The sequence below is a fragment of the Taeniopygia guttata genome, chromosome 18 (assembly GCF_048771995.1).
Source record: "Taeniopygia guttata chromosome 18, bTaeGut7.mat, whole genome shotgun sequence".
NCBI lineage: Eukaryota > Metazoa > Chordata > Aves > Passeriformes > Estrildidae > Taeniopygia > Taeniopygia guttata.
Genome location: NC_133043.1, coordinates 9,823,952 through 9,843,730, shown reverse-complemented (window position 1 = coordinate 9,843,730; position 19,779 = coordinate 9,823,952). Strand labels below are relative to the sequence as shown.

The 19,779-nt window shown below is 38.5% G+C and overlaps 1 protein-coding gene across 2 annotated transcripts in view; it reads left to right on the top strand.

The window, feature by feature from the left end:
* CA10 (carbonic anhydrase 10) overlaps window positions 1–16,676 on the top strand; it is a 122,581-nt gene extending 105,905 nt beyond the window's left edge. For both annotated transcript variants that reach the window (XM_072936883.1, XM_041719817.2), the window contains exons 6-10: window positions 4,617–4,712; window positions 6,252–6,324; window positions 12,020–12,174; window positions 14,424–14,598; window positions 15,491–16,676. In XM_072936883.1, coding sequence (XP_072792984.1) covers window positions 4,617–4,712; window positions 6,252–6,324; window positions 12,020–12,174; window positions 14,424–14,598; window positions 15,491–15,513 — 522 coding nt within the window. In that variant the 3' untranslated portion in view covers window positions 15,514–16,676. The remainder of the gene's footprint in view (window positions 1–4,616; window positions 4,713–6,251; window positions 6,325–12,019; window positions 12,175–14,423; window positions 14,599–15,490) is intronic.
* The last annotated feature ends 3,103 nt before the right edge of the window (window positions 16,677–19,779 follow it).

Below are 19,779 nucleotides of genomic sequence, written 5' to 3'. Positions count from 1 at the left end.
TGTCTCAGGGCACTGCAGTGAACAAGAGCAATAGCCTCAATCACCACTTCCCCACATTCTTGACGTGCAGGAACCATTTTCTGCTGCTTTCTGGCCTCATTGCTAGAGAAACAGAATTCTAGAAGAAATACAGAGCACCATTATGTAACTGAATCTACCAAATGGAGCATTTATACTGAGTTCATCATCATGGTGTCTGAGCATCTGTTGTATTTAAAACGAGAAAACAATTTAAATGCAGTGTTTACTCAGAAAATCCTGCACGAATCCAGAAATGATGATAGACTCATCTAATAGTGTTTTTTCCCCTACATTACCCTTATTCTCTCTTAAGATACAACTTTTGTCGATGATGGATTGGGTCAGTGCCAAATTACAGCTTACAGTGAAATTCTGCATCAGCCAAAACATAATCAACATTAAGCATTTGAGCCTCAAACTTCAATTTGATCCTCACACAAAACAAATTGCAGAGAAGTGTCATTTATTTGTGTTTATCCAGCTCTTGCTCATCTGCTAACGATGAGTGACAGGAGTGGTTGAGTGGCAGGTCAGCCAAAAATGCCCATCTTTGGAGCAATGGGCTCAGCAATGACTCCCCTGTCAAAGCCCCTCCCCGAGTCACTCAGCAGCCAAGGAGCTCCTCTGTACCCCTGGGGCTCAATTTGGATTTTTCCTTCCTTGAATTTTCTGAGAGTACAAATGCTTGTAACACTTGCAACAGTTCCAGCAGCATTTGGATATCAGGAATCCATCACCACTCACTTTTACTTTTTCAGCCTATTTACTTAATTTTTTTGTTGTTGGCACAAAGGTGAAAGTCCTGAGAGCAAATTCTGAGATATGCACGGCACTGGTCTCTTCAGACAGTAATTTGTACTTTTTATTGTAGTCCTGGGGATGCATAAGAAAAGTGTCAAGCTTTAAATATTACCTAAATTAGTCTTGTTTCCTACTTGCAAATAAATTAAAGTAAGATTTAAGAAAGTATTCAGAGTATATATAAATATTAAGGAGAAAGACTTAATTGTCTACATTTCATTTAGATTATTTTTTTATATTTCCTAGCTGCAGTGGTTGCATATAAGCAAGAAATAAGGCTCTGTTACAGCCTCATCAGGCTCTAAGATACCAGGGCAGCACCCAAATGGCATCTAGAAATAGCTAGAGAAAACTACTTCAACCCTAAAGCAGGTTATGGCAGAGCCTTTTATATATTTATATATATTCATTTTTAGGAGCCATAATACATGCTGAAAATATCAGCCCATGTTAACATGCTACCAAGGAACACTGGCTGAGGCTCACTGTTGAACACCCTTTAATGCAAGTTAGTTCTTGTTACCAACTGCTCTGATGGAACAGTTAGACATCATTTGTAGCCTCAGTGCTAATTCCAAGCATGCCATTATTTCTAATAAAGTAGATTTTGCAGCCAAAAGTAGTTAACCCAACTGCATTTCCAGTTTACTGCACGATTATTGTATTTCTCTACACAGCTGTCTGCTCAGAAGCAGAAGAAAAATTAGTTCCTTCCATGCATTCTAGTCTTATTCTTTAAAGTAAAAAGTAATTCTAATATTGTTTATTTATCTAGGACAAAAGGCATATAGCTATAAATGTGGATGACAAACCTGTCTATTAAACCAGTTGTTTATAAACAATTATTTTAAATAAAAAAATTACTGTCAAAATCAGTAAAAAACACAAAGCAAAGCACAAACCTAAAAGCCCAAATAACCTCCATTTTAATAAAGAGAACATGAAAGAGAGAGAAAAAAAATTATTTCAAGCAACTGATTTTTTGCATTTCTCCTTAGTTTTATATAGCAAAGATAATCTTTTTAACAGATTTAAATGTTAAAACTGCAGTAGTTTCCTAAATGCAAAGTAAACTGCTGGAACTAGTGATCATCTACAATTCATGTTATCAATTTATTAACAAAGCAAGAGCACTGCACTGCTGTGGGCTTATACATAAAGAATAAAAGATAAATCTGTGGATTAATTAATCAGGGTATGGGTAAAACCACCTTGTCAAACACAAACATTTCATGGTTGAGTACCCTGGGCATGAAATTATGGGTTTGTTCTTCAAAGATAAGAAAATTCCCCAGCATCACTGCCAGGGATTGGTCCAGGAAAACAAGAAAAATCAGGACCACAGAGCTGGTCCATTTTCTCCCAGCTGGTGCTGTGCTTTTCCACAAAGCAGGAGGTACATTTAATTTAATTTAGGTCAACTTTAAAAACGGTTTTGTCAGTCATACAAATTGTACTGATCTCATACCTGTTCATACCTACAAAATTAATGCCATAAATTAACTCTTGGGTGATGCAACACTGCTCCTCTTTCCAAAGGGTTTTACAAGACCCGTAAGAGCAATTGTATTTTAACAGTGGAATAACTGTTGTTACTAATAGCTTTTAACTCAGTAAAATTATTTTCCTCTCTGGGCACCCACCGTGCAGAAACTACATTTCTTTTGCTGTTTTTATTAAACTTTGGATAAACAAAAATACGTAATTATTTTCCTTAAAGATATCTTAGACACATCGTACAGGAGCTCCGAATCAAAACAAACATTTAACCTGTCTTTTTGAACAATTTCATTTGCTTTTGCTCCCTGCTGTGCTGCAAACATACTTTCTGCTTGCTCTCAATGAGGTACCCCAACAGTTTCTCAGGTAGTGGAGCATAATATTAATATTATGGTTACAGATGAGCTGTTTCCTGCTGCCATTTAATTCATGCTTTACTTCCCTCCTCATTTACAAATCAAAAATGCATATAATTCTTCAAGTGAGAAAAAAGGGTATTATTCCCAAGAAGACTGCGGGAAAATGTATGTGAACTACCACTATATTCTAAATTCCCTCAGGTTCCTATTGCTCCATTTTTGGCTGCAGCAGAACATGGAGAGTCTTGAGAGGCTAAAAAGCTGTTTCTGATTCTGGGCTTGGTCCAATGCACATTCTTGGGTGATGGAACAAGGCCACGTTCTGGTTTTTCATCAGAGAGTAATTAATCTTAATTCTTTTCTTTTTCCTGCAAAATAGATCTTCTGTAGCTAGAGGAAAACAAAGAGGTATCACTTATTCTGTGGCAAATTAATCTTAAAGGGGGAATCTTCCTAAGAAAATCAATGGGTTAAAACAAGATTCAGTCTTGCCTTTGAACCCTGAACCCCCAAATTACCTCAAAGGTTCTTTCAGCATTGTAAGTCTGCTCTTGTTGTGGTGTGCTTCTAATACAGCGTCATCATTTGAAAGGTGAGATTTTCATATAGGAGCAATTTTACTTTTGTGGCTTCACCTTCATGGAATAATAATATTTTTCCAGTAATATTTTATACAGACCAAATGCTTACAGGTGTTTCAGGCAACTCAAATAAATTATTCTCAGCAAAATTTAATAGGGAATTACGGTTTTTTATTCTGTTGCATTTCAGTACTGAGTAACCAGACCTCACATTCATCTAAAAGACAATTTCACCAATACAAACATTAAACCCTGCTTCAGTGATTAGGGGTTGATTTTTTCACTCGTTATAAACCTGGACAGTACATTATAATGAAATTTCTTTACTGCCAGTCTTAGTCTTGGACAGTTACAAAGATTACCAGATATAAACCAAGTTAATACTGATCTTGTTCACAGCATTTAAGTTCAGAAATTTTTCTGAACAGCCTTTGGAAGTATCAGCACATGAAAGACCGACCTGATTTTTAAATGTGAACATCAGGCTGCTGCAATTCTGACAATGCCAGAACAAGAACATTCCTTTTCTAATTGACATCTGAAAACTAAAAAAGATCTTTAGGCTAAGTAAAGCTGACTAGCCTTTCATCTGTTCAGAAGAACTTAACTGCCACCAGAGTTCATTCAATTTGTTCACCTTTTTTTTTAAAAAAAGTTTTCAATATAAATTGTAACAGTGTCTGGTGATCCCAGACAAATCAAATATCAAGGTTCTGGGTAAGACATTTACATAGGTAGTGAGAGAAGGGAACTGTGCCTTTGTAATTTAAAAGTTCCAGCAAATCATAAAGCTAAAAAGCAGAAGGAAAGCTGCAGATGCTAAGGAGAACCTGGTTAACAGTAATACAGTAAGCACTTAACTGTAGGAGCCTCTGTAACCAAGTTTGCAGAATCTAGGGCAAATGAATATCAGTATTTTGAATTCTGCAAGTGGTGGTTTTCACAGTTCCAAACTCATACCCCATATGTTTCCTCAAATATTTCAACCCCTGACTCCTCTGTGCTTGGCTTCAGGCTGCAGAGTACAGATTATTTGGTGTCCATGGCAAGTGCTGCTGGAGCAGGGAAGGGGTGTCAGCCCTGCAGTGCAATCTGTAACTGGATGTGGCTGAATTCAGTGGCTGGCAATCCAGAGGAAAACATGCTGGTGCTGTACCAGTTGGAGCCAGATGGTGACTGAAATTATTAAAATTATATGTGCTGCAAATGCCTGAAAAATTACCCTGCTACAAAGTACCCAAAGCAGAGATGGGATCCTGATACAAACCAAGCAGGGTGGGTAGTATTTGCAAACACTGCATGGGATTATTTGCCACTGGTTAATTGTAATCCTTCCCTTCACCCTTTTTTTTAGGTTCAGCTGATCCACTATAACCATGAGCTGTACACAAATGTCACAGAAGCTGCAAAGAGTCCCAATGGGTTGGTGGTAGTTTCCATATTTATGAAAGTAAGTATTCTGTACTACAGATTCCTAATATATAGACAGCAAACTTTTCCCTGGACTGTAAATATTGGTGTCAGACTCCTCAGTATGCTACAGCAATGCCCAGAGGCTCTGATATGGGATCCAGAGACAGCTTCTTCCTGAACTGAGCTCGTCATCTCTGCTCCAAAGCTTTTACAATACAAAGAAAATTAAACGGGGTAAGGGAGGTGGGGGAAAAAAAGCCTTACATCATAAATATCACTCATAACACCATTCTATGGCAGAAGCCACTAGCTTTGCAGATTTAGTGTTTCTTCATGAAATGTTATTCACTCAAATCACTTCTAATAGGTTGAGGCCCTGAGAAAGAGGGCATGTCATGCTGATGTGTCAAAGCCAGCAAAATCAGTTTTTCTCTGTGTTATTTTAAATATCTTAAAACTATGAAAACTGAAAGAACATTACAATATATTTTATTTCACAGAACCATAAAGACATGTGAATATTTTGGCTATAATTTATAGTGATCTAACACTGAACTCAAGACTTCATGGTTTTCCCAAACCTCTTTAATTACATTGGAGAAAGCTTTTCCCTCATTTTATAGAAAAAAAATTATTTCTTCCCTCCAAATATTGTTAATATTCTGTCATATATCTCTGTTTCATCAGTCTAAAAAAGTGTGTATTTCTGAGTAATGTTAAAGTTCATCTCATCACACCTTAGGTATGAGATATCTATTAGTTCCCCTCAGTACTGTAATCCCATTTCCTAAGGGTCCCAACAAAGCATTAACCTCAGATACAAAGTATGCATTTCACAGAGTATGCTGAATAATTAGATATAAAAGGGCAATTTTCACATGGGTCTATTATTTAAGAAATATATTTAGACTACTTTTTTTTTTTTTAATCCAGAATGTATTGTATTATGACGCAACAATCAGACCTGCATTCATGAAAAAGGGAAAATTAAAGAGAAGACAGAAAAAATCTTGTCAATATTTAGAAGTACCTGCAGGGAAGTGTTAGAGGATGGACAAGACTCTCCTCAGAGCTGCTGAGCAACAGGAAAGAGGCAACAAGGGGGCAGAATGTGACACATGGAAAGTCCCACCTGAACATGAGGTGTTATATATTATGTAGATATAAACCAGAGGAAGAAAGCTTTAATTTGCAGTTAAAATAGCCTGCTACAAGGAAATTATATTTATCAATAAATAAAATAATAGAATACTAGTGAAAATCCTGCCTAATGTATCAACCACCTGCAAATTTCATCAAAGGTGTTGGAGAAGAAACCTGTGCTCACACTTTTATTGAGGCATTAGTTTCTGTTCACCCTGTTCCTTGTTTTTTATTTATTTTACCAACTTTCTATCAAGCTTCATTAGAAAAAAAAGTAAATTATTATTTCCTTCACCCACAAAATAAAAAAAAAAGGCAAAACTCAACTGGACAAATATCAGGGAGTGCCTGTGTGCACACATGGAAGAGCTGCAGTTCTGGCAAGGAAATGTCTGTGAGAAGATTTTGACATTGTGCATTTTCTCTTCTGTAGGTATCTGAATCATCAAATCCATTTCTAAATCGTATGCTTAACAGAGACACCATAACAAGAATAACGTATAAGAGTAAGTTTCTTTTCATTTCCTCTGGTAACAGCTGTGTTCTTTCAGTATCAAATAACACATTTAGTGATCCTGAAAAAAGAGGCACCTCATTATGGGCAGAAATTCCAGGTTTGCATTGCTGGGAACTCTGCATGATAAACTCAGGAATTTGAAAAAGCTCATTAGGTCATCACTTTATTAAATGCATTTCAAACTTCAGAGTGTGTTTTATATCTGAAGGTGCAACAACAGATTAATGAAATTATATTTGACACATACATATACTGTATTCACCCAGAATGCTCAGGAGAATTTGTCTACTCTTAGCAGTAAAAGGGACATGTGGAGCAGCCTGGGTTATATTGGATCTGGTTAGGTCAAGATGCTGCATCATTTACTGGATTTAGTATTCATCAGTGTTTTCTTTTTGAAAAAAAAATTACAACATTCCTATTCAACTACTGCTACATTTAGCAGATATAGAAAGAGGTCATTAACATATCTTGTATATTTGTTGTATTCACATTTGAAAAGCCTTTAACTGGTGATCCTCAATAATTCCATGTTCATATGTTGACCTTGTGAAAAACTGGAGCTTAATTAAGGCATTTTAGAGAAAATAACGAAAAATATATATAAAAAATTAAACCTCTTCTCCTGGAAACTTCATTTCCTTTGTCAAATATCCTAAGTTGCTATGAAGTTTGTAAGTTCAACAATAGCAGAATTTAACTTTCAGAAAGTACACAGCAAACAGATAACACAAATAGTTCCTTGTCTTCTCCTGCAACACACACACCTTTCATGCCACTGAGGTTCCTCTGCTTTTACCTGGGAGTTAACAAATCTTGTTACATCTTTTGTCCAAATAAAAGGCTTCTACAATCATGAAACTCAGTTCTCTACAATACCTATGGAAAGGAAGGCAACAGAGAGTTCTCCTCAGAATGTTTTTTCCAGATTGTTCTATCAGTATCAAATGTCATCTTCTCTGCATGGAAGAAGCAGATCAGTCCCATTTTTAAACTGCTTGTCCTGATTCCTTGCAAAAACACAGCAAGGCTGTTCTGCAAAAGCTTCCTGCCTTCCAGTGCTGCTGCAGCATCCTAGAAACAGTGAATTATTAAGGTTGTGTGTGCTTTTTCCAGCACTTTCACCCACAAATTCCATATTCCCAGCGTCTGTCTGGGACCAGTCAGATGCTCTCCCATGGAACCCACCCTCCCAATACCAGATATTTCCTTTGTATGCTGCATTTACAGTGGAAACTCCTCCTCTCCAGAGCTGTCAGCATACCACAACCTCTCATTGCTTATTTTGTCACAATTCCAATCACACCTGATTTGAGTACACTAAATGAAATTTCTCATGAAGGTGAACACATAAAACACAGGCTGAAAAAGCAGTGATTAACAGAATTGCTTTAATTTTTAACCACGGTTTTCGCTAAGTTTATCCATTAAAATTAAACCATTGGTAGACACAATGCACATAATATTCCACAGGGCATTGGGTTACTTACTGTAGTAACAAGTATTGACTGCGAATTTTTAGTGTAAATTGGGAACATGAAAGTGTTATTGAAAGTAATTTTGCAGTTGTCTTGCATGATGGATTATAGCATCATTGCTGAAAACTAATTTTACCTCTTACACTGCAAGGATTTCTTGTGTGCCTTTAGTAGCAAGCTGGAGTTCTGCAGCTTCTGCTTTAGGGCTCCACTCCTGAAGTCAATACTGAGCACAGTGCTGATAAAATGCCCAGGCCCCATGTAGTCAAGGGGAGTGTGGAGGGAATGATAAAAGGAGCACTGGTTCAGAGTCAGGATGGTTCATAACATAAATAAAATGTTGAGTTGTTTTTGGTTTTTTTTTTTTCCCAAGACCTGCAATAAAATTAAGTGCTGTCTCTCCTGCTGCATGAAATTTCCACACGCCAAGAGCATTAAAAGGAAATTTCTACTCTTAGATATTAATGGCTACAGTGAAGTAAAGTGGACCCCAAGGAATTTTTAAGGAGATTTGAAATGTTTCTTTTGTTCTGTTATTGCTGCCCAAAAAATCTACTGTGAACAAGCTGAAATAAGGGGGTTTCAAGCAGGCTTTAGTCAGAAAGCTGTGTGGATATCTCAAAAGGAAACTGCTTTATTATTCCTCATTAAGTGTGCCATTTGCGGGGATAAGTTAGGTTTCTTTCAAAACAGTTATGCTACATGAGCTTTCATCCAGTGATAGCTTAACATCAGGGAAAAAATTAACTTTTCAGATTCCCAAAATTCCACATAAAAGTTTGGTCTTTGTCTGGTAAGCAGAGAAACTGAGGATCTCTACATTCCTTACCCTGTACATCTAACCTAGATCCTCTTCTGGATTATCATGATATAAACTTTAAAATTAAATGTACCTTCCTCCACTCAATAAACACTATATTCCCTATAAAAAGCATTATAATAAAGAGAACATACATATATTTTTGCTGTGGAAGCCAACCCTACACATCTATTACAAGCCTAGGGATAAAAGGATTTACATCATTTCCTAGGTAAACTGTCAGAGTCAAGGCCTTTATGTAAATGAATGTGAAATCTAATGAATTCTTATTTGTAGAGAGAAAAATTCCTGGGCTTGGAAATCACCATAAGGCACCAACAGATCAAGAGAAACACGTTGTGGGCTGCAGATAGGAATGATGCAGAGGATCCAGGAAAGGCTGGATGGGTTTATGAAAGGAAGCTTGTGACTGGCAAGAGATCATACTGGGTGATTTTGAGCATTTTGAATGTATTTGCAGTAAATATAAGAAAGACTTTGAAGTGCTGCAGTCTGGTATTAATACTAACCCACTAGGTCTGCTTCAGCTCCAGAACAAGAAACCCTTACCAAGATGTGGGGAAAGGACAGACCTGTTCATGGAAAAACCAAATTCTTACTGTGTAGTCTTCTCTCATGGAATCATCCGACTTCCAATGGGAATATAACTCATATATAGGCATTAATAAGTACTGTGTTTTCTTGGACAAACCCTTATTTCATTCACCCCTATCTTTGATTTTTCCTGAAGTGATATCTTACTCCAATTTTTCATATCAATATCCCTCATCTGTATTAATCTTCAGTTATTTTTCCATCTCCTAGTAAACATTTTAGGGCAAATTCTACTTGGCTGAAATTTTAGCCCAGCTGAAGGCAGTATGGCTGTGAGAAAGCAGATTTGGTCCTTAGAGATCTCTTCTGCCTGACTCTGTGCCAGTTGGTGTTAAAACACACCACTCTCCATGGCTCACAAATAATGAACAGGATGTTCATGTGGGAAAGAGAAAAGTGTGTGATGACTCATTGAAAACAGGCACTGGCATGGAAAAAGCCCATCAGTTCTCTTCTGATGCAATTCTAGCAAAATTATCAGTGCACAGCAAATAATGTTTTTAATGATCAGGACACAGGTGTATTCAGTCATCTCTGCTTGTTCAAATAGAACTGCATTTTGACTGTTTGCATGCTTCTGTCTGGAAGATTTGGGTTTAGAAAGAGGCTGCCACGGGCCATGGGCCAGTGAAGCCTGGGCATATTAAAACAGGGGACAGTCAGCCACCTCCCAGACACTAATGGCACTTCTGCTTGAGAATCCAGCCAGCCATGCAGCGCTGCAATCACCCAGCTCCAGCTGCAAGGGCAGGGCAGAGGGCTCCTTTTCTGACAAACATGAGAGGACCTGCCAAGGTTTTGTTTTGTAAAACAACAAACACATTTAAAATATTAAATAACAGTAAGGCCCTGGTCAATGAGGCAAAAACATTACACTCTCACTGTGGCATTTTAACTGATGCTGTTGCTGCCAATATTGTTGCCCCAAAACCCTGTACCATGTTGACTCTGCTGTATTAAAATAAAAAACAAGGTCATGTTTTCTCTGCCTGTGTTCTTTGACTTTCTGTTGCCCAAGACAATAGTCTGCAGCCCTTCTTATTTTTCCATTAGATTGTACAAGACAAGTCTTTTGCTCATTTAAGTTATGTCCTTCAGCTACAATATGTTAAATTCAAGTTAAATTACGCCTTTCTTTTTTAGCTCCTATACACTACCTTGATCATTTGGATTTCTATACAAATCAAGGTCAGCTCATGTTGAGCACTGAAAGAGGGAACACACCTCAGTGTGCACTTTTCCTTGCCTGCATTTTAATGTTCCCTCTGCAAATGAACCAAATTGGAGACGCAGCACACAAGTGAAAGGGTTCAAAGAGATCTCCCAATGTTACAAATCATAACCACCCCAGCTTTCTTTGAGATACACACAAGCAGCAGTGCACCAGTAATACAATATGTTTATCCCTGAGTGGGTGAACTCCTGCAGCCTAAGATTTGGCAGGAAAATCTGAGTTTTAGCTTTGACAGCACGGCCAAAAGTACTGCCAGCATTACCCAAGAGAAATACTGCAGATAGTACAGAAAACACTGAGGAACTCGGATGAATTTTGAAAGATATAACTATATCTCATTATATTTAGGTACATATCCACAGAATAAATTCTGTTGCAGAAGAATACACTTCATTAATTCCCTGGGAGCCTTACAATAAGGGCAGGAATCCTGGTACTGCTTCCCAGCAAGCCTTCTGCCTAGAGTTTATCTTTGTGAGGGAGCTGGCACTGCACCCAGGCCATGGGGCACATGAAAGGCCAGGAGGCTCCATGGAGCAGCTTTATTATCATGCATTAACTGCAGCTTCCTTTTGTGCCAGAAGGGCAATTAAGTTTTAACTCTCTTGGCCTTCCTGAGGCTTTGTCAAGCAAAGATTGTTAATGACCCCAAAAGTTGGAAAGTCAGCATTCTCCAAAGGCTTCTGGAGCTCAGTCAATAACAGCAACTCCAATCCCTAAATGTGACTCAGAGTTGCCCTCTGAGTGCCTGTGCTCAGTTCCCAGTGTGTTGTCCAAGACTGAAACACGGAGATGTTTCCTATTACCATGGAGTAGGAGTTGCCTCTGGGCAGTTTTCCTTATCTCCTGTTAATGGGCCCATCAATGTCTTGCCCCATGACTCAGAGATAAACTCTCCTGGAGCCAGTTCTGTTTAACAGGGGATTAAGGACACACCCCCTGACTCAGAATAACACCAGCCCATTGTGAGATGCTCCGCCCAGGAGGAGGAGCTAGGCATTCCCACCTGGATAAATCCAGGGATTTCTTTACAGAGAGGCAGCCTTTCCACAGGTTTCCAAGAAGACACAGCAACCACATCTGCCATTCCAAGAGGACTGCAGCCACTCCAATTTGGACTGCTATCCTCACGCTGGCCAAAGGGGTGTCAAGTTGTATTCTGACTTTGTCAGTAGTCTTCCTTTTGTATCATTACATGTATTTTTGTCTTTTTTTCCCTTTTCCCTATAAATTATATTTCTAACTTAGAGTCTCTCACTGGTTTTGCTTTCAAACCAGAACATGTGTGAATGGGAATCTCAGTGCAGATCCCCCCAGCAGGGTCAGGGATATTACTTCTGTGACTTGTTCTTGTCTAAACTGCTGGAGTATCCAGCATCTGTTAAACTTCATTCTTTGGTAGAACTGAACATCATGTCATCATGTTCTGGAATTAGGAGACATGAAAAAGGTGGTGGTGTTTGTTTTGTTTTGTTTTTTGTTTTGTTTGGGGTTTTCTTCTTGTTTGTTTTGTGAGGCTGTTGTTTTACCTGAGTTATTTTCCTCATTTGTTCTCCAGATGATGCATACTTACTACAGGGGCTTAATATTGAGGAACTTTATCCAGAGACATCTAGTTTCATTACATATGATGGGTCAATGACAATTCCACCCTGCTATGAAACAGCAAGCTGGATAATAATGAACAAACCTGTCTACATAACAAGGATGCAGGTAAAGAAATTTACAAATTACTCAATCTAGGATAGGTACAAAGTATTATTTTAAGCATAAAATTTAGAGCTTTACATTAGATTCAACTCGTGCTGTAGGGATCTCTGCATGCAATTTATACAGTTTGCAAAAGCACTGAAGAGGTTTTTTGTCAAAATAAAAATACTGTTAAGAGCTCCATCAGTATCTACACATATAAACTTTAAGGGGGGCCCAGTTTTCAGTGAGGGTTTGAACCAAATGGTTTTCACAGTCTCTCCACAACTGCATCACTCTGTGATGCTGTGAACAGTTACTTGGACAGTCTAAAGTACATCAGTGTTGTAGACATAACTGAGGTTATTAAGGGTAACAGAGGCCATTCCTAGTTCTAAATAAACACATGTCAATAGCACATTAATGTGACAGAGATACAGTATCTGGAGCCTTCTGAAAATTAAATCACCCAATGCTTTCTGGTGAATAATAAAATTACAGGATACACACCAGAAATACCTTTGGAAAAATCAGATCGATGTATTGAAGCACCTATTAGAGAGAAGCAAGAGAAATTATGTAAGAGAAAACACAACTTCACACCCAAAAGGAGGCTGTTGAGGAAACACACCTGTGGAAAAATCTCAAAAACTAAATTTCTGTACAATTTGCTTACAATCCAAAGCCTGGCATCAGAAAATAGCAAATTTAACGCAAATTGGCCTCTTCTACAGAGTTTCCATCAGTGAGTTGCCTACAGAGCTGTGAGCTGAATTAAAACCTGCTCACTTGTATGCTGGAACACCAAGGAGCACTTGAACCACCATCTGCCTGCCCCAAGCAGGCAGCAGAAGAAATATTGCCCAAGAAATGAAATGAGGAACAAGAAAACAACCCTAAATATCACTTTGGAATTTAAAATCCTATTAACATTGTAAATAAGATTACTTTTAAAAGCCTGAGATGTTTTCTTTTTGTGATATTCCTTCTGTCCAGTTTAGTCTGGAGGCAGTGAAAGCACTTTGTTTCCTTCTAAATGGGTGATTTGGGAGAATGATACAGCTGAGCAGAGGCAAAAATGCTCACTATTGTGAATTTTTCAAATACAGGACCTGAATATTTTCCTACAAGCAACATTTTTAGGTCCAACATTAATGTGCAAAATAAGGATTAGAATTATTAGAATTATTTCTAGTCTGTGCTGCTACGTATGGGTTATACCTCCATGATATTTGCTCCTTGTCATTCTTTAATGGTTAATCACATCCTCCATTAATACTTAGTTATATCCTCCATTATTAATGCTGAAAATGGATTTTGTGGAATACTTGCTAATTATGTTGTGTACTCATACTGAAAAAGCAATGCCCAGGTCAAGTTTTCCCTAGGAGCTGTTAAAGACTTCCAGTACATAAAACCCAGCTACTGGATTTCCCCACTAAAGGCCATAAACAAAACTCATAAATTGTACATTGATGTGGAAGATATTTTGGGTTTAGATCTTTAAACCAAAATATTGAGGGTTTCTGGTTTGTAACTTGAGACTTTCTTTTTCTCTCTCTCTGATTTTGGTTGACTTGAATCAATTAAGAGTTGCATAGTCACCGTAAGAGCCATTTCTGACCAGCACTGCATGCACAGGATGATTGAGTATTTCCCTCTGTGCTGTGAAACCAGCTCAGAAGAAGGCTGGATTCTGCTGTAGGAACACTCACAGTCACTGCACAGACAGTATCATGACAGTCCTGTCAGCAACAAGAGGCTCTCACTTTTTATCATTAATTTCACGACTTCAGCAGCATCACTGTCAGTTTTCCTTCCCATCCAGCCTGCCCCTACCTGGTTCTTGAATAACACCAACCAAAACTGTGGCTTCTCAACTGAAAGCTACACTGATAGCTACAAAATTCAGGAAATTAGCTCTTGTCATTCATCAAGTTCATTTGCTCTGTACCAGCTGCTGCCATCCAGTACTGTGGATTCCATTACTTTCCAGCTCACCCAAGGACACCTCAATTTTATTTTATTCACTCCCCACAAAACTGGTTACTCTCATTTAAAATGGGGGTCAGAAACAGAGGAACATGCAAGGAATGGTTTTAAGTTAACTCTGCCTAAAAACTGTCAGTTAACTTAAATTCTGTTTTACTGAAATTCTGTTTCACTGAAATTCTGTTTTACTTCCATTTATTAACTAATCTATTTAATATTGTTGTATGTTGTTTACTTACAGGAAAGACCAGTACTAAAACCCCCTTGTTTTGTCTTTATAGATGCATTCTTTGCGACTGCTAAGCCAGAATCAGCCATCACAGATATTTCTGAGCATGAGCGACAATTTCAGACCAGTCCAGCCTCTCAACAATCGATGTATCCGAACCAATATCAACTTTAGTTTACAGGGAAAAGATTGCCCAAACAATAGAGCACAGAAACTACAGTATAGAGGTACATGCCACCTCCAGAATAACCCTTCCTATGCTTTCACTGAGCTCCTTTCTTTGAGAAATCCAAGGGCATAACAAGGCACACAAATGAAAACACATAGGAGTGCAGATCTGGGGGAATAACTGTGTCAGTCAAATGCCACACATCTGAAATAGATGAGTAAATGTGCAGGAAGAGCATGACAAAAAAAAAAAAAAAAAAAAAAAAAAAAAAAAAAAAAGCCTGGGACATCGAATATGTTTTTTAGAAGTAAATAGGACAGGCCCTTGGTTTTCTAGCCTCATTTTAAAGTCTTCTCACCTTCCAAAGTGCATTTTGCACTGGTTTATTCACCCACAAAGGGGGATGAGCTAGTCTTGATGACAACTGATCTCAAAAAAAATTAGTAATTGATAAGCCTTAATTTCACTTTCAAGGTGCACCACCATAACAAACACCTCAATTGCCAAGTGTTGTGTCAAGCTGTGGACATAAACCATGAAGCAGCTCAGTCATCTGCAGCTAGAGCCTTACACTGCCTCAGCTATGGCTCACAACTGAGATTTAATGTGTCTCATGCATCTTTGAGCCCAGGCACACAACTGTGTTGCCTGAAATAATGGTGTTAAAGTGCTCTCAAAGCAGTAATATCATTATGAAGGAGTAGCACTAAAGGAAAAGAAAGGACATTTTCAGCAACAAGGCAGATGACTGTGTTGCAATACTTCAAATAAACAGTCGTTCAGACTTAGTTCTTTTCTAGAAAAAGGAGGAAACTGAACCTCCTGGCTTTTTAAAGACATTTTGTCTAAGTGCCGAATACGGTGTTAAATCAATTTGATTGATAGTGTTCAACTAGTTTCATATTTGGCATTTATTGAAGCATAATTGGGTTTTTTTGTTTCTCTTCCAGTAAATGAATGGCTCCTCAAATGAGACAGAGCAGGCAGAACCCAAATCCTCACTGGAATGCTCCTTCTGGGAATTGACATCATCTACAATGCACCCAACCTCCCTCTCTGGGCTCACGTGCACCCTGTGCTGTGGGAAAAGAGCTGCCACGCTGGAAAAGTCCTCAAAAATTATTCATGTGATTGGTGGCCATTTAAAAACAAAACAAAAAAAACAAAACAAAACAAAAGTATTACAGTAAACATGATTACAATTTTCCTGAACTAATTTGGAGTCACAAGGAAAGACTTTGCAGCCTTTGTACATATGAAATTCTTCCTCTTCTCCCCCTCTCTCCCTCAATTGAAAAAAGAAAAAAGGTGGCTCAGTACAGCATCAAAGTGGAGTTGTGTTCTGTGTGCCAAGTAATCCTTGGAAAGCTCTCATTATTTCACAATCATTAATGGATACTGACAAGACAGAACAAGACTACTGTAAAGGAAACATTCCTAGGTATGATCTTTCTGTTAATTTAATTTAAAAAGGGACAGACTTTGAGAGATAAGTATTGTAAATATATCACTGCAGAATATAAAGGAAATTGAAATATTTCCCTCTGTCACATATCTGTAGTAGGATTTGGCAAAATCAGAATCTATCCATTTTCTGTTTCTTGTTTTACAACAGATCATACGTTGTGTTGGTTACTATTAACAACTCAATAAATGTGTTTAACAAATTAATTTAGTTAAGTTGCTTTGGTTTCTTTTTTTCCTTTCTGAAATAACAAGCCTCTACTACTTGTGGATGTATTATTTGTGTTTTTCTTTTTTTTTCTTTTTTTTTTCTTTCTTTTTTTACATAATTTCTTTGTTTGCAGGTCATTCAAGTGAGTTAATGACAATTGGGAATGAACTTAAGTTGGTATTGCTTTAACTCCACTTTATAGTCCATCATTAACAGGAACTGGGCTCAGAAGCAGAAAGCACTTAAAACATATCTCAGTTTAAAATTGTCATTTTCCTTGCTGAAGCCATTATTGGGACAAACATTCAATCCTGTAAATTGGTGGCGAAAGAGATATTTTTTCTTTACAGATAAAGCAGGAGCTGGCCAAGTAAAAGCAAATGCCTTTTTTCTTATTTATAATGGTCATTCACTGTGTTTGGCTACTGTCAAGAACTCAATAAATGTGTTTAACAAGTTCACACAGCACATGTTTGACCTTCTTGAATACTGAGGGGTTTTTCAGGTCGTTTTTTTTTTCCAGTTTGGAGAGGGGTCAGGCCTCAGGATCTCCTATCCCTAATGCTCACATTGAACCACATTTAAGTTCACAGAAAGCAAGATGAATCTAAAAAATGCTGTGGCACCAAGGAATTGTTCACACCAAATGGAAGAACAAGCGCAACAAGAAGTGTGAGGGAACAGCCTTAATGTGACAAAAATGATATTTTATCTGTGCCTGAAGAGACCAGTGCAAGGAGCACCGGACAGGAAAGTCAAGAGTCTGTGGTTTGGAAAGACTGAAGCTTGTAAAGTGAGAAGAGTCCAGGACTGGCCTTCAGGGGACCCTCAGGATGGAGATGGAAAACTGTGAGGAACCCAAAATTGTCAACAGTTCAATTGCTCAGTGCGAGGTGCAGGGAAGGCTCAGTGAGATGGGCTGACACAAAGGTGCTCTGTCTGCAAAGGTCCTGGACTGTGGGAATCCAGGGCTTTCCTCTGGCTACCCTGGGACCCTGGCAGGGGTCAGAACCCCCCTGGACAGAGCCCCCAGAGACACTGTCTGTGATCTCTGTCCATGGAAAAGACTTTTCAATCTTACAGGATGAATTACAAGCTCTGAGTGTTTGATATAAGTAATAATTAAGTGTGGCACGGGTGCAAAAGTTAAATTTTAGGATTCTAGATTAGGGGTTCAGAGGGGACAAGATAGAAGAATTGAGTGTGTCTTGTCCTTTTCTCCTTCTTCATGCCCTCCATGTTTCACTGTGGTGTTGGCATTTTTCTGTTGGTTCAGGCTGGGGACACACTGTCCAACGTAGGTGACAGATATTGGCACGTTATTGTAAATCCAGCACAGGTAGTTTGTGGTATTTAATGTTTGTACCATCCCACTGAGGGCAGAGCCCCACACGCTGCCCTGCAGGACAGAGCTGCGGCAGGGCAGCAGAACATGTTAGAGATAAACAGAATAAACAACCTTGAAACCAGCACTGACGAATTATGGCTTCTGCTTTGGCAGCGGGGCAGAAAGACAGAGACTTTCTACAATCTGGGAATCATCAATACCTCAGATCCCGACACTGGACCACTGACCCCGGCCTAGGATCCTCTCAGCACATGTGTAAGTTACTTCATCATCAAGGTGTTTAATTTCCAGGATCCTGATTGCATATATGTAAAATATGTGATTCTCAAGTTACTTCACTTGAAGCATTTCAAATGGCTTCCAACACCAGACAGTGAGAGAAAAATCCACAGAAGTGTCACACAGCATAACTGTACCTATAGGTAACATACATTTATCTGTCCACCTTCCTGTTCCAGCCTTCAAAGCTGAACCAGCAAGCAAACACCTCACGGATATGCCTGGAAGCTTGGATAATTTATTATAAAAAAAACTCCTACAAAACAAAAAACATCCTTTCTCACCATTCACTCTCACTTATCTATCAAGTGGATACTCTGAAAGAAGAGGGGCAATGGAAATTGTGCTGAAAAATTGAGACTAGAGATCACAAGACCAGGAACAAAGATACTTGAGGGTGTGCAAGGTTGTACTTCCTGTACTGATATTTGGTTCCTAAACACAAAACACTGTAAGTTTTTCAGGGAGATAAGCTATAACTGCTTCATGTTTGGATTTTTTTATTAGATTTTATTCCCCAGATGTAGTGGCTGACAAAGCCAGGAGAGTTTACTGTACAAGATACTGATTTACTGGCAAATGGCTCAGCACAGTTCTTAACAACACACTAAAATTATTCAAGGAGCCTGTTTGTATGGCAAAGAACAAGCACCATTTATAATATGAAATGTAATGCAGGCAAACATTTTCTATTTCCTACAGTGTCAGGCTTTATTCTAATAACTAAAGATGTGTCAAACGCATACCCAGAACAGAAAATGAAAAACAGGATAATAAATCTTCTAAGGATGGGAAAATAACGCTTAGGTTTTGAATAGGGGGAAAAATCCTTCGAAGTATTAGCAAAACAGCAAAAAATATTGACACAGTTTATGATTTTAGGCAGATGCTTCCACTCCATTAGGGTAGAAAGAGCTGGAGCCAAAAACAAATCCAAGGGGAGCAAAGTTACAGCAGAAAACAGTGTAGTTCGCCCAGAAGGAAAGTCAAGGCTATGAAATTCACACTTGGGTGGCTATTCCCAGCATAAGGACACAGCCAACACCTCACATCCCACTTTCTGAAGCATTCAGGTATTTGCACCCATGGCACATGTCCAAATGCACCAGGACCATGTTTGGACTTGGTCAGGGGAAGCTGATGCGAAGTCAGGGTCAGAATGTCCTTCCCAGTTTCTCAAGGGCCATTTTGGATCTGCCTCCTCAAGGATTTTGTGAACCCATCTTGAGGATTTTGTGAACCCATCTCAAGGATTTTGTGAAACTTTCTCAAGAATTCTGCAAAGAAATCACCAGAAATGCCTCATGCTTGCTTCACTTGCTGTCCTGCTGTGCCACCTAAGTTTTATGAGATTCCCTGGAAGTTTATCCCTGCAAAGCTGCCCTGGAGGACCCCTGCATAAATGAAAGATATAATGTGGTGGATGAGAAAACAATTGTAAACCCCACATGGTAAAGAGATGGAATATTTCAACATTATGAGGAAATATCATATTAATATTCCAATATGCCATTAAAATCTTATGAAGGAATGTTAAGACAAAACAGAAAGTCATAAGCACAATGGCAGAAAACGGAATTTGGCAGAATCACAAGGGGAAAAGATCAATCTTTTCCCTCTGCCCTGAATTTTCTCCTTAATGTTGCAGCAATATAGCAGCAAGCTGATTTCAACTTGATGCCTCCCTTCAGACATAATTTGCATTTGACAGCAGTAGGAGTAATAATGGCATTTTCAGACATTCATGCCAAAGTTTCACAGTACTGGAGGCCTCTCTCATTAAACATTTATTTATTTATATGTGTGTTCCTCGAGCTGCAGAAAAGATACAAAAATTGAACTCCATTGACAAACATTTCACCCAACTGCTCCCCAGGTTCCTCCCACACAGATGGGCAACTTAGACACTTAAATCACTGAGACTCTGCCCTCCTGCA